At 35.0% G+C, this 15,961-nt stretch overlaps 1 protein-coding gene and 1 long non-coding RNA gene across 2 annotated transcripts; both read left to right on the top strand.

Annotated features, from left to right (window-relative positions):
• Positions 1 to 8,097: 8,097 nt before the first annotated feature.
• On the top strand, positions 8,098 to 9,721 carry LOC136816574 (alpha-1A adrenergic receptor-like). The gene has a single exon (XM_067072910.1). The coding sequence runs from the start codon at positions 8,109 to 8,111 to the stop codon at positions 9,183 to 9,185; it is 1,077 nt and encodes a 358-aa protein (XP_066929011.1). The 5' UTR covers positions 8,098 to 8,108; the 3' UTR covers positions 9,186 to 9,721.
• Positions 9,722 to 10,150: 429 nt separating this feature from the next.
• On the top strand, positions 10,151 to 13,817 carry LOC136816584 (uncharacterized). The gene is made up of 4 exons (XR_010847940.1): positions 10,151 to 10,712; positions 11,296 to 11,581; positions 12,444 to 12,572; positions 13,005 to 13,817. It is a non-coding gene; the product is annotated as an uncharacterized lncRNA (long non-coding RNA).
• The last annotated feature ends 2,144 nt before the right edge of the window (positions 13,818 to 15,961 follow it).

Here is a 15,961-nt window from a genome sequence, read left to right on the forward strand (position 1 = left end):
CCCCCCCGTTTTATTTGGAACCTAAGAGTACTCATAAAAAAACGTGTACGCTCTTTATTGTCTTAACAGGGCGTCAACCACGTTAGACCAAACAATGACCCATCGACTATCATGCATTCTTTCTTAAATAGAAAATCTGTCATATTTATTTTCGATGCCCGAATTTATTGTTTTCATAAAACTTTAGGTAATTTTTTTCAACTTTGTCCTGAAATCTTCCTCCTTTTAAAAGCTATAAAACTCAGCATACGCAATTTTTCGGTCAAATTGGAGGCAACATATTCCCTCAGTATTGTTCCTAGATAGATGTATATTTTCAATTTTAAATAAATTTTACTTTTCTTATCTTTCTTAAAACTTATCGTAGTTCAAAATCAAGAACGAAAAGTTCCCTTTTCCGTTCGATAAGTGTGACAAAGCTCAAAAGCCTCTTTCACGTCAGAAAGCTTTGTTTTTTCATGACCTCACGGTTAGAAAAATCTTTGTTAGTTGCTGTGTTTCACATTAGCAGACAGACGTTTTTGATAAGAACATCCAAAAATTTTAAGCCTTCGGATGTTCTTTATTTTTTGGACCTACCTTGGAGGTCCTTTAATTTTACCTTCGTTTCGTCCGTTCGTCTGTTACCAGCTTTTCTCGCGATTGGCCCATTGCATTAGTCCTTTCTGATTTTTTGCACAGTGATGCAAAATAGCAATACCTAAAAAGTGACGGGACCCGATTTTTGAAAAAAAAGAATTTTTTGGGCTAATTTTGGCCAGAAAGTGCCTGGTGTTTTAGAGCCCTTAAAACTTGTTTTTAACATTTCGACCATCCAAGCCTTATGTTCTTCTATAGTTTGTTTTTATAAAAAAAGGTAACGACTTGCATGAGCGGATGTTTCATACGTGATTTTAGTTTTTCTCCACTTTCTAGCTCTTTCGTACCCTTTTTTTTATAAGAACCAATAAAATTTTACTGAGGTTCGGATGGTCTTATTTTTTGATACTTTGAGCCTCATATTGTTTTTATCATGTTTTCATTTATAGTCTATAAATAAGAACAGGATAAGAACAAACTGAGGGTGTAATTGAGGTTTTTTTGGCGTTATAACCAATTTTTACTACCTTAAGGGAACTAATTTTGGCGGGAACTTATTTTTGCGAATTTCGTCTTAATTCGCCAAATCCGCGAAAACTAGTTCTCGCCAAAAAACTTTTTGTTTTTTTTGCCTAAATGAACCCTGAAATTCGTCAAAGTTGCTCAAAATAAGGCAAAATAGAACAAATTTACGCTGTCATTCGCTAGAATCATTTCCCGCTAAAATTTAAAAACTTCGCCAATCGCCAAAATAAGTTCCCGCCAAAATTGATATATTTTAGGATTTTTGCTGCCCGCCAAAATAAGTTCCCTTAAGGGTACTTTGATCCCTAAATTGCTTGAAATTGAGTCATTCCAGGCTCAGCATCTCGTTGTTCTCATAAAATTGTTCTATAAAAGAAAAAAGTGTAAAAAGCAATGCAAAATTTTCACCAACAGCTTTCAAAACGGAAAATTGAAATAAAACTGTTCTCCTCTGTGTATCCAAAGTGAAAAACCATATTTCTAATCTAATCTTCTAAACCTAACCTCCTTCACAAAAAAAGTTCACTTTCTTTTCTATGTGACCATTGAAACGTTTTCACACATCGTGTGTTTTTCTTTGTGAGTGTTTTATTTTTTTTAAAGCTCGAATTCATAACCCTCTCTTGTGAATTTAATTGAAGATTTTGCCATCTCATCGTAAATGTACTAAATGTTATAAAGAAACGCGTTAATTTTTATTAACATAAAACTACTTTTCAAAAACAAATTTTTCGTTGATTATTAATTTCATAATAAATTTCACCCAAACCCTATCCGAAAATCCATAGGTTCCACCTCCCCCCCCCAGAAATTTGGGGGGACCTAAAAAAAGTGTTAAAAAAGCCATGTACCTGGAAGTATACTTAAATTTAGGGGGTACCTGATATGTTCGGGGGTACCTGCATTTCACTAGTGGGGGCGGGGGGGGGGCGTTTTTTGTATGAAGTCATGGTGGCCTTGAATATCTTGAAACCCTTGAAAAATCAATATTATTTTGGGGATCCTTGATGTGCAAGATTTATACCCTTGAAACCCTTGAAATTCCAAATTTTGTGGCCATTTTCAGCCATTTTAACTTTTAGAAATACAAAATTTAAATGAGAAAACATACTTTTGGAACCCCTGAGATTCAAGGCGATATTCCACGCTCATTCTTACGTTATATTTTTCATTTAACCAACAACAAGCAATTATTTTATTTTTTGACAATATATTTCAATCTATTGATCATCTTCAGGTCTAAAATTCAATAAAAACAAGATTATAAAAATATCCGATAAAAAATAAATATGTAATAAAATTGTTGCTACTAAGGAAAATCCCATGTGACAACAAACAATAAAAGAATAAAAAACTACAATTAAAACTTGGCTACTAATGTACGGCTTCTATACTCGTCTTTTGTGTTGAGGCTTTAATTGATTAATAAAAAGTGCCTCTAGTGTCATTAAATGGCTTGCCGAACGAGAACTACCTTTCAAAATGGCTACGTCATCCATTGTTAATGAGTGCTGACATGACGTCATGTGAATGGTAACGGGTGCGTTTTTCCTACCGTGCTCCTTAATTCGGGTGATAAGATGTCGCCGTGTTTGGCCGACATAGCACGAATTACATCGTCGACAGGTAATTTTATAAACTACACCACTTCTTAAGGATTTTTCCACGGAGGACTTCAATGATGGTAGCACTGTTTTTAACTTTTTCAAAGTAAATATCACACGACAAGGGGCTTTCAACTTTCCAATTCCTCAGATAATTTTCCCCTGTATTCAACAAAAAACATTTTCGGGTCATCTTCTTCATCTTCATTTTCTTCAACCACTGGAGGTTCTTCTTTTTCAAACAATTTGTTTAAAGTATCTCGTATGATAGAATCAACTAGCGGTTCAGGATATTGATTTCTGTTATGGATTACTTTAGCACGCTCTAAACCCTCATGGAATGTTTTGTAAGAGCTACATGCTCTGAAAATACGATGAATTATTCCAATAACAACAGATTTTTTATACTTTAATGGAGCAAGGGCGTGAAAATTCATTAGTAAACCAGTATCTGTGTCTTTTGTATACCAAGACGACTCTAACTTATTCTCTGAGCGGGTAATCTTCATATCAAGAAATGGGATTGTACCGCAGTTTGTTTCCCTTTCTACGGTAAACTTCAGCGACGGATGTAGCAAATTTATCTCTTCAAGTTTCTGGTCGATAGCATTCTTATTTATGTCTCGTAGTATATCGTCCAAATATCGAGTGTAAAGAACCGCATCATTACTTATTGCTGTGTCAAAGGTACTCATCCAAGCGTTGGCCAACATTGGGGCTGGTGGACTACCCATTGCTAACCCATCAATTTGTCTAAATAGACCATCATTTGTTGACATTATAACATTCTTGTTACAAACATTTAGCAGTTTCGTAAACGTGTTCTTATTAATAGGTGTTTTTTTAGCGTACCGTCGTAGAGCAAATTTGCGCAAACTTCAATGGCTTCGTCGACTGGAACATTCGTATACAATTAGACAACATCAAAACTGATTATCTCTTTGTCATCTTCCAGGACAATATCAGCTAACTGGTCAGCAATTTCTTTTGTAGATGAGTTGATTTTGCATTTTGGAACAGCAGATAACCAGTCAGCCATTTGTTTTGCAATGTTGAAGTAGGGTGATCCTGGCATAGATAAAACTGGTCGAATTGGTATACCGTTCTTATGTATTTTTGCCAGTCCGTATAATCGTGGAGGTTGACTTCCTATCGGATTTAGTTATTACGTTTATTTATTACGTCATTCTTACGTTGTTTGCCCTTTAACCCGTTAAGTGACACTGGAATTATATGAGATCGGCAACATCTTTACCACAACTATAAAGAAAGTATCTGTTGAAGAATGTTATCGAGTTTCTGTTCAAAATCAAGAGGATTGAAAAGACTGATTTGTCTGAAAGATTTCAAGGTTTTTATGATTTTGTTAAAGAAAACGTCTTAGGGCTATTTTATGCATTTTAAGGGAGTTAAGGATTCAACCTTTCTCCTATTGTCGACAGATTTCCTTGAAATCTTCGAAAACTAGCAAAGATCAACTAAAAACCCTAAAAACCCTTAAAAGTTTGTAGTAAAAAACCCTTGATACTCTGGAAAATTAATCAAAAATGACGCTTGAAACCCTTAAATTTGTTGAAAAAGAAGTGCTTGCCACCATGAAAGTGATTTCCCAGGAATGACAAAATAGCAGAAAATCCTTTATTGTATTTTTAACAATAAAAAAGGGGGCAACTCAAAGTAACTCAAAGTTGGGGGTTACTTTAAAATTCTAAAAGTTTTGGGGGTACCAAAATGATTGGGAGTACCTGAACCCTGGAGGACCCCATGAAAAAGCATTCAGACCTCTGACGCTACTAAACTCTATTATAATTCTTCATTAACTCCATTTATTGATCATTCTAGAATGATATATTTTCTCGAATAATTCTTCTTTATCCCTTTCCGTGCCCACGCCCACGAGGAAAAAAATGGCAAAAAACATTGACAAAGATTTTCGAGGCGATGCAGTTGTTTTCGGCGGGAGAAAATGAAAACAATATTTTTGAGCAGCCGATTTGTCATCACCATTTGTCAGATATACTGAACATGAGTTATAAATGTTTGCCAAAGTTTTTTTTGTGTGGCTCCTCAATTGATTCTAAAAAATATTATTTTGCAAAAGGGTTGTCGTTTTCGCAATGTCAAATATACTTGACATGGGCACGGAAAGGGTCATGGCGCTAATGTTCAAAATAAGTCTTTCATACATGCAGTCTCTAGTTCTACATTTCTTTTAACTTCAAGTGACCATTTGCCAGTGTTTTTACTTTCCCTTCTCCATCTTATAATAATCCATTCCTACACCCCTTTCTCATAGACCCAGAGCATGGTTGGATCCCGTCCCACTGGAAAAATTGGTCATATATCGTACCCAGTGGAAAATTATATTTAAATTTTTATCTCTGCTGAAAATGTTCAAATAAAGAAATCACCACTGCAAAGGTCCATCCCCTCTTTATTTTTAACTTGAAAACAATGGAATTCAAATCTCGGCCTTAAATATATTAATATCAATCCCCATTGAGTTTCAGTCCGTTTTTCTTACCCCCACTGGCTGAAAAAATCATACCGGGCCTGTGTAAGCGGGGATATTGGGCCATTCCCTTTTATATCCAAACAGAGGGGTGGACGAACACGAACATTTCCAGGAGGTAATCAAAGAAGAATTTCCAGGGGGTATAAAATTTTTTTGGTTCGCCGACCCTCTGTATGGAAATTTTATGGAACAGCCCATTCTTTATTCCACTATTTTAGAGACGAATCCAAGTAACCCTGTCAAACAATCAGATGACCAAGACCAAAGGACTAATGAGCAAAGAGTGTGTCATAAAAGTCATTTATACCATACCGTGGGGGGGGAGGTCCAATAAAGTTTCCAATTTTGACGTACACATTTATCTCAAAGCTTAAAATTCTGTCGGATAGAGTGCGACATGTAAACTGTATTTACAGTATTCCTTACTTATGGCATTATGGAGGTAACATTGACCAAAATTGCTTCAATCTAGTTCAAGTAATACTGGTCTTTTACACGTTTTTCTTTATAAGGAACCTTAACTTGGTTTCGAGCCTGGAGTTCCTTATTTTTCCAGAGAGTTTCAGCCTGAAAGTTCCTTATCGAGTTTATTTATTTGATTTATTCATGATTTGCTGAGTACAACATTCTTTATAAGATAATTTCTGTAAATTTTCTCTTTTTGACATATTGAACGTCGTTTCAGCAATATTTTATCATCTTTTTGTAATTGTTAGTAATTTCAAGTTTAACTCTTACTTTTCCTTAACTTGATTTCTTGTTCTCAACCTGAGCACTTCCCTAACAATTCTTTATTTTTTGGGCGCTTTTCAGCCTCAAGCTCCTTATAAACGTGTTCCTTATATAAAAAAAATGTGTATTTATATGTATCTTCTCAGAAGGCTTTGATAAAATTGCGACCCGTTGTCGCTGAGTGAACACCTTATTTATGTTAATTTACCAACATAATTTCGCTATACTGTGGTGAAAATAAAACTTCGTATATGGTTTCAAATCAAAGCAACCAAAATGGTACGCAGCTGAAATAATCTTCGAATTTATTTCGAAATTATATGTTTGCTTAACAAATGTATCAAATTTCGGCTCTGATAAATTATAAGCCCTTTAAATTTTTGATAAGGCCTCTTCTCATTTTCCCAATTTTTAGTGACGCTCGAACGAATTCATTTGTGCAGCTTTTATTCAAAATTTTCCGTATTTGGTCAGGCCGTTAAGAAAATTTGAATTTCCTTGTTATGTTAAATAGGTATGTTTTTCCGCTTGGTGAAATTCATTTTAAGTTTGGTGTCTTGGAAGACTATTCGAAATCTCAAAATTTACAAGTGTAACTTATAAAGATACAGCCAACTGTCGACTCTTAATGATTTGAACACTAGGGGGCAGTTAGTGAAGTTGATAGATGAGAATTCGTTTTATATTGCGGATTCATTCAGGGAAAATATTCAAAGTTTCTTTTAAGCTTTTAAAGAGCAAAGTAATACACGTATTTCCTATTAGCAGATTCATGTAGAAAAGTCAAAAAAAACGTCGAGTAAAGCTCTGATTGGCTAAATATTGAACACATAAATCATGTTTGTTTTTTTCAAAATGTCCAAAGTATAAGGTAAGCTTCATTATGTCTCTCAGGCATGTCATTTTTCGTGACTTTTTTATATGAATCTACTAATAGGAAATCTGTGCATTAAAATTTAAGGAAACTAAGTGGCGAGTTATTGATGCTCTAGCCTGGGAATCCATGCTATGATTTCTTCTTTGATAAACTGATGGCGAAATGTATAGCATGGTATGGGTTGAGAGTTTGAATTTCTCAGATCCTAATAATTTTTCAGACTACTCTAAATCGACAAAATCATGCAAAATGAAGAGCACTTAAAATTGGTAAAATTTGGAAAATATTCGATTCTCGATTTTATAAAATGTATCCCTAAGTTCGGTTAAAACTGCTTGAAAAGAGGAAAAAATTGTAGTTTGTTGTCATTTTTTTCCAAACTGAGGCTGGGTGTGTTCTTACGATGTTCTTAATTTTTCGACGAATTTCAGCCTAAATGTTCTTATAAACTGGGTTCTGATAAAAAAACGTGTAGTTTTAACTGTAGCCTATTAGAGAGAACCACCTTACAATTGAAATCATCAGAACATTGATAAGGAAAAACGAAAACAAAAAAAAAAACTTTTTGCCGTGTGAATTTTGCGGTGATAGATTACAAAACGAACTAGCAGGGGGTAGGGAAATTATAAAGAAAACATTGATGAGAAAGAGATTTATTTTTGTGTGTGTATTTTTAGATTGGAGTTTGTTTGTAGGTTTCATCTATAAATATATTTTAAAGTTAAGGTTATTTCACTATTTGGAGATATTGAAATCTGAGATTTATTGGCCTTCAAGAAATGAAATTTTCATTTAATTTTATTAACCTTTGTTGACGAATCAATATCGGAATATTTACCCATTTTAGAGTCGACGAGAAAATGTAATAATCAGATGTTTTAGATATTTGCCTTGCAGATGCCTTCAATAGTCCTCTATTTGTAATGTGTGTTTTTCCTACTCTCAAGCGTCCCCTCCGCCAATTAATTTCTCGAAAATTTTCCACCCAGGACAATCTTATTTCCCCCCCCCCCCGCTTAAAGTTTTTTTGAAAGTTTCCTCTTCTGCCCTAAATGCTGCTGTAATAGCCTCCTTTTTCTCAACGTAAGAGTCGTAGTATCTATTTTATTTTATTTTATTTTAATAGATTTCAAAGTGTGATATCTCAACTTATAAAAATGATTAGCCAAATTTTTTAAAGGTTTTGCTTAGCACCATGGTATAGGAAGCTTCTTATTTAAAAAATATTGTTTATTATTTGTTTGTCTCATTTAGAATCTTTACAAACGGAAATAGGATGTCGAATCCAGAAACAATTGCTTCAGTCACCATTTTGTCGTTGTTAATGCTAGCATCGTTACTTGGCAACGGATTAACAATCATCGCAACATTAACCAATCAAAAGCTTCGTTCAATCACTGGTTTATTAATATGTAACCTGGCTGTTTCCGATTTGCTCATCTCCGGAATCAATTTACCAATTCGGATCTGCCAATATTTCGGAATAAACTGGTCGGCAGGTGGTATATCAGAATGTCGAGTCAGCGTCGCCATGACATTATTCCTTTTCACTGCCTCCAACACAAATTTACTATTGATTACTGCAGATCGATATCTCGGTGTAACCAAGCCCATAAAATATCGTCAAAAAATGAACATTAAAATTCTACGTGTAGTTATAGCCATAGGTTGGTTCTACTCGTTCATTATTTCAGTATTTCCGTATTTCATTGTTGGTGGAAAAACAGATGCAAATGATTCTGTAGCGGTGTGTACATTCCAAACTGTCTTTACACCGGCTTACATTCTGTTCATTGAATTTGGGACTTTCTTTGTACCCTTTTTCGTCATGGTGGGTATGTACATCAAGATAATTCACAAGCTGGTAGCTCCAACTAGAATTGGCATAGGTTCTGATAATACCAATCGAAACAGTGTTGCCAGATGCACTCATAAAGAACATCGTCGAAAATCAGTTGGAGGTAAAACCATGACTTACAGACAAGAAAAGAAACTAGCTAAAGGCGTTTTTGTGATATTGAGTGTTTATTCTATCTCTTTAATACCAATTGTTATTATGGAGATAATAGATGTCATTAACCAATCACCAATCATACCTTTGATTGCAATTAAAATCGCAATCACTATAGTTTATTTAAATGCTGCTGTCAATACACCAATTTACGCATTGAGTAGTGAGAAGCATAGAGAAGCTTTCGCTAAATTGTTACGAATCAGAGCTATAGATCGGGAGAGAAGAAGAACAGAAGCTAAGCTATCATCAAATATTGGATTGTCTTTAGCTAGTAATGGTTCAGCAGCACCACCAGTTCAAAGAATTGAAGTCAAAGAACAGTCGAATGATCTGGTTTGAGTTTTTTCCATTTTCACTACGGTCGAATGTGAATGGAATATCTCAACTTTTTATTTTTTTTACCTATTTTTTATATATATCGAGATTTAACATTGATTTTATTACTTTACACTACTTACACATTTTTATTGTTAACCGACAGTAAACTGATATAGTTTAAGTCAGGGCCCACGCGTCGCCGGGGTTTTAGGGTTTCTGGGCAAAATCAGTCTGAAATAACGTCATTCCAAGGCATTACAGGGTCAAAATCGAAATTTTCTCCCGTCAGCGGTGCCCCCCCCCTCAGCGCAAACCTTTGTCAGTATATTTTTGGCCTCTCCAATTTCTAGATCATGGCGTGGGCCCTGTAAGTGTTTGGTCTAATTTTTGAGATCATTCCTTTGGAAATAGTATAAGAACGCTATTTTTGATGAGTAACAATTTTCTATAGTAGAAATTCTCCCTTTCTACAACCTTAGCCCACCTGCTGTGCTTCGCTTTGATTGAAATACGAAACTTATCAATTTTCTCCTAAGGTGCAAAAAAGTTTTAGGCCGTAATTTGTTATTGATACTTTGATAAATTTCAAACTAAGAATATTTATTTAGCTACTGATTTAGCATATGATAACAAATTATGCAAAGTTTAGCAATAATTGATAGAAAGGCAAAGTGTCTTTTGTGTATTTCTAATTATTCCTCTATATTTTAAGCTTATTTCCAGGTAGACTCTAAATTCAAGATATTATCAAAACTGCTGAGTAAAGCCACCCTGAAATGAATGAAAATCTATTATTTATGAAAATCCTTTGAATGTTTTTAATATAATTTCAATGAATTTTATGTTGTAATAAATTATTTATAAATGTCAAATCAGAATGACTTTTTATTCCAAATTTTACATATCAATCATAAATTTTCATTTGATTTTTGAAAACAACATATATCATATCGTACAGGTATAGTCTTCGTAAACATAGGAATTTTCAGTGTAGGACTAAATTTTAATCATTCCTTCCAATTTTTCCATGCATCGTTTTGGAATGTCCTATCGTGAAAATGAAATCTGGTTTCAACAATGTGATTCAACAATAGATACACTGTTAAACTTGTCATCATTGTCCATAGTAAGCATATCATCAACGAAATGCTTATGCCCAAGAGGTGCCAAACTCACTGGTTGGATGACATGTGAATCTAAAGGCTGCAATACAAATCAAACTCAACCATCAAATATTAACAGAAAACGTAGAAACAGTAAAAGTAGAAGACATTCGAGTAGCTCGGTACTAAGCTATCAAAAAGATTGCACCAACTGCCGTAGTTTAACAAAGAATTGTTCACCAAACTGTCTAAAACGCAAACCATTTGTACATTATAATGACACTGGTTCTTACATAAAGGTCTACAGAGATACAAACAGTACTGGCAAAAGATTGGACATGTCTGGTGATCATCTTGCAGACAAAGAATTATCACGTGATATCAACCAAGCCAATCAAATGAAGGAATCGCCAACTGATACTGTCAGTCTTATCAACGAAATAAGGTGATTGACCGTGTTTTTTTCTCATATCCAGTATCAAGTGAGAACACTTTAAAGCGAGTGGAGGATAAAGTAGAGCTTAGAGCCACCAAGGGCTTCTACTTGTTTTAGTGCTAATAGGGTTTTAGTTGTATCTAACAAACGGCTATCGCGCTTGCCATTGTATTGTTTATTTCTAAAAAGAAGGGTAATCAATCAATTCTTTCTTTTCTTTGTTATTTCTTAATTATTTGGGGATAAATCATTTATCATCATTAGCAAATTTAAACTATATTACACCCCCTTCTCACAGACCCGGTAGGATTTTTTCAGCCAGTGGGGATAAAAATAACTGGCTGAAACACGATGGGAATTGTTATTCCGATATTTTTAATGGCTTGGGATTTCAATTCTTTTGTAAGTCAGAAAATTCAGTGGGGATGGGAAAAAAGCATAGTATTTCGAAGTGAGGATTGGTTTGTTTGATTATTTTCAATGGGGACAAAAATTGGAGGATAATTTTCCACCGGGACAATATTTTGGCGAAAAGAGGGTGAGAAGAGGGTGTTCTATTAAAGTCCACTTTCTTTCTTGTTTTTGTCTGTAGGTGCCAACTAACAAAGCTAGAAGAAAAAAGTGGACCTTCTCCTTCCCAAAACCACCTCAATCGAAACCAAATATCTTACGAAAACAAATGAGCACCTCAGCAATACACTCTAAATATCGTCTACAAAATCTTCAAACAGAAGGAGAGACAACCATTCTGAAGCACCGACCCCACTCAACACCATCCATTATGGTCGACACACACTCCTCCACTGGGTTCTTATCTTCGACCACACCCTTAATTATGATTGGAAAAAAGATTCATACATAGAAGAATTAGCGAAAGGGTAAGTGAAAATAATACTACAGGATCAGGTAGCCTTTTTTCTAACGAGACTTATACATGTAATGTGTTATGTACAAATTATGACAAAGGAAGCATCGGGGAGGCACTCCGGCAAAATTGGGTACGGGGACATGCTGCTGGTCAGGGTCCCTTTTTTTGGGTTCTTAAGATATATGGCAGGGTCCCAAATTTACTAATTTTCAAGATATGTATCTGACAGGGTTTTTTGGACAATTTTCGGAGTAGAAATTAGAAATTCTTTCAACTCTTCGTCAACATTAAATCATTTGTGATTTAGATTTTTAAATCTCTCTCATTTTTGCCACTTTCCAGGTTAGAATGGGAAAAAATAGATTTTTCTTTTTGACAGGGTCCCAAATTTACCAAACATTCATATCTGACAGGGTCCACTTTTCAAACTCCAGCGGCACGAAACGTACAGTGCCCACCCCGGGGGAAGCATGTTTAACTAGTTCCTAAAGAGTATTTTAAATCACTTAGCAACTAGTTATTATACCGCAGATACCAGGGGGTACTAGGGTTGGCGAGTGAGGGGTATGTGCGGATGGGACCTCCAAAAACCGACCCTTAGAGAGACTTTAGTGAAAAATGTTCTTCGATTTTTGAAAAAAGTCTTACCCTTAGAGAGACTTATTTACACTTTTTTCTTTCAAAATCTAAAAAATTTCCTAAAAATCGTGATTTTTCCGACTCTTAGAGAGACTTTGAAAGGTGAAAAAGCCGACCCTTACAGTCCGCACATACCCAGCACCTATTTTTGCCTAATTACCCCTCCCCCCCCCCCCCCCCCGGCGCAGGTACAATATTTACAGAGATAAATACAAAGGTTTTATACATTCCAGGTGAATGGCTGTCAATCAGTCGACAAGAAGTTTCAAACGTTGATAAATATTATGATGTTAAAGTTCAAAATTCATAAATGAATTCAAGTAAAGCAAGAGACCAAATTTCGTGCTGACAACCTCTAAAAAGTAAGACAAACTATCCCCAGCGAAACGGGTTGCTCGTATTGTTTTACCTTAAGAAAAGAATTTTTTATGCAATTTGGCGGAATTTATTTTGGCGAACGACCCATTTTTGTTCAATAATTTAGCTGAAAAAAAAGAGGAAAAAAGGGGTTTTTAGGAGAAATAGAGACTAAATTGAAAGAAATTTAAATTTGGCGAATGGACTTAATAAATTTCTTTCCGCCAAAATTTCTTCCTACTTTAAGGGTATAGACTTTTTACTATACTACCTGCAGTGGTTTAGTTGTAGAGGTCTTCTAAGATAAAAGACCTATTGAAAACCTCGTCAATCATTTGACCCTTTGAAATATCATTATTTAGCAGTCTAAGGGGGTACTGCCCTAATAAAATGGTCAAAACATGTTACTAATTATTTTATCTTTTATTTCAATTTAGGCCGATTGGGATTTCAAGCACACGAATAAATAATTCCGTGTCCGTAATACACTATTCATCGATTCATCGGATGTCATAAACCCGGCCATATACTCACCAACTGCTAATTATTTTCAGCGTCGAAGAATTTATGTGATTCTTGGATATTCCGATTATTCTTCTATCTAAAAAAAATACAAAATGCTTGAAAACACTCCTGTCTTAGTGCCCCGGTGGAACCTTTTCCCTCAGTGGGGATGAAAATTTCTATCGAAATCCCAATGGGGATAGAAAATCAGCTCAGCGTTTCCAGCTCAAAAATTCCAGTGGGGATGGTTTTGGAGTCCAATTTTTTCCATTCAATTTTCAATGGGGATAGAATCATAGGGCAATTTCCCAGCGGGGTTGAAAATGTAGGGTATTTTTTCCACCGGGGACGATTTTTTGGCCTATTTTTCCACCGGGGTGGGGGGGTCCACCGGGTCTGTGACACAGGGGTGTTTGAAATGACAGTAGTAAAAACAATACCATCTATAATTTACATTGGCGATGTCTTTAGCTGGTTGAATATTTTGTGGTTATTGGTGTAATAGTTTCAGGGTTTAAAAGAGAAGCTGAACAGTCTTATCTCCAGCTGTAAACCTATATTCACTTGCATCACCTTCTGATTTTACTTATGGGCCGTTGGTTGGTAAAATCACGTTTGATGAGTACGAAAAATGAACTAAGGGACTGGGAAAAAGTTTTTGTTTATTATATAGGGGACTAAATTTTTGTCTTTTTTATTTTGCAAAAAGTTTATTTTTCCTCTTTGTATTATTCCCAAATTTTGTATTTTTTATCTATATTTCTAGCAACGTTATCATTATCATTTTAATTATAATCAATAAAAATTAATTGAAAAATTGAAACATTGTCATTCAATTTTTTGACTTGCCACAGTACCAAGTATTAAAATCTATTACGTTACAATTTTGTTTATCGATTGTGCAACCAACAAAAAATTTACCTCCTAACAATTTTGGCAGCATTCACAAGGCCGATCGATTTCTATGAGGGGGGGGGTTCGGCTCATAATGCAGGTCCGGACTAGTCGTCGTGGGTCGGGACGCCGACTTTCGAAGATCTCACCCCCCCCCCCTCATAGATTTCTTAACTTAACATTGGCTTTATTATCATCCTCAAATCTTCCAAACCATGATTTCAAAGGAATACGCAAAAAAAACACTGTTTGATAAGTTCATACATTGTTTTGGATAGGGTTCCTTTTACCATCAGTTGAACAATTTTTCAGGTCGTTGTATTTTCATTACTTTGTTCACATATGTAACAATGATACCAAAAGCAATTTGTAATTTTGTCCATCCAAAAACTAGTTCTCTGAATTTCATGAGAAAAGCGGAAAAATATATATAGTTTAGTTCTAATTAACATTAATTACAGGCATTAATTAATTGATTGGATCTTCATATAATGAGACTTTCTTTAAATTAAGTGTAGAAGTTTTTTTAATTGTATGTAAAGTCTATTAAGGCTAGGGTTAGTGTGCTTTTAGCTTTTTTTGCTATTAAATGATACCAGAAATCGTTACTTTTTGGAATTCATGATTTATGCAATGTTTTATACCGGGGGGGGGGGGGTACTAGGGTTGCGAGCTGACGGGGGTGCCGCCTGACTTTCGAACTTTGGACCCTTACCGGGACTAAAAAGGAGAAAACAAAGGAAAATTTTGGGAATTTTACGACCCTTAGCGGGACAAATTTGACCAATTTTGACCAAATTTCGATCTTTCAGGGGGTAAAGAGTTGAAATTTTCCTATTTTTCCGACCCTTAGTGGGACTGAAATTTGATTTTCTGATTTTTCCGACCCCTAGCGTGACTTTGGAAGTCCAAAAAAGGTACCCTTAAGGGCGGCACATACCGTACCCTCCATTTGCCTAAGTACCCCCCCCCCCCCCCCCGGGGTTTTATATACGATAAATCATATATTCTTACTTCATTAATTCAGATAGGTTCTTCTACCATTTGAGGATCAATTGGGATCGGCTCAATTCTGCATGGACAGGGCAAAATCATTCTCCTTGTAAGAATGCTATTCCCTTTTTAACGAAAGCAGGACAAAACAGTGAGAGAGCTAATAAAGACTTCTCTAAGAATCCTAAAAGTTAAATTTTTTGACAGCGAAAGATATTTTTACATGAGCTGAGAATAATTTCTCTTGTTCTTTTCTAAACATATACATTTTTCTTTAAGCAAACCCGATTTCGGGCTTCGGATAGGAATTGCTTAACATTTTGAGAATTTAACTACTGTATAACCATATTATTTGAATTAAATCTTTTCCTTTAAGAGATAGTAAAAATATTTGACTGATTTCAGGACTAGAGCCTTAGCAACCTGTTTGCTTATAAAACAATGTATAGTTGGACTTTCACCTTATTAGAAAGGTACTTAAGAGGTACTTAAAGTTAATGGAATCTGTCCAAAATATCAAGGTAAAGGTTATGCGTGAATTCAAAAGTATGAGGAACGAGTTGAGCTTTTTGTTTTACTGCATATATTTTATGAGTAAAATCTAAATTATTTTACGAAAGTTCTAGCCGGGATAAGATAAACTTTCACAGTCTAGTTTTTGATATTTTATGTTTCTTGTTTACCGCCTGTTCTACCTAAAGCGATTTGCAATCTCAAATCAGAATGCAATCCGCTTGTTTGCGCTCACTTCGCTAAAACCGTAAGGCCTGATCTACATGACACGTAGAAATTCTGTAACAAAAATAGGGTAATTCCTCCCTTGTCATTGTAGATATAGATTCTTGCTGTTACATGAAAGCATGAAAAAAAAAAAAACAGAGGCGAGTTTATTTTCCAAGAAAACATGGCTGGTCATATGGTGATACATGCAACCTTGTTTATGGACTTTGGTGTAATCTTTGGATATTTTAAATTGTTTTAGATCTTGTAAGGCTGTTTTTCA

Source organism: Clytia hemisphaerica, unplaced genomic scaffold (genome assembly GCF_902728285.1).
Source record: "Clytia hemisphaerica strain Z4C2 unplaced genomic scaffold, Clytia hemisphaerica genome assembly, whole genome shotgun sequence".
NCBI classification, from domain to species: Eukaryota; Metazoa; Cnidaria; class Hydrozoa; order Leptothecata; family Clytiidae; genus Clytia; species Clytia hemisphaerica.

Coding starts and splice junctions, on each gene's coding strand:
- LOC136816574 (XM_067072910.1), top strand. CDS start 8,109: ATGTCGAATCCAGAAACAATTGCTTCAGTCACCATTTTGTCGTTGTTA.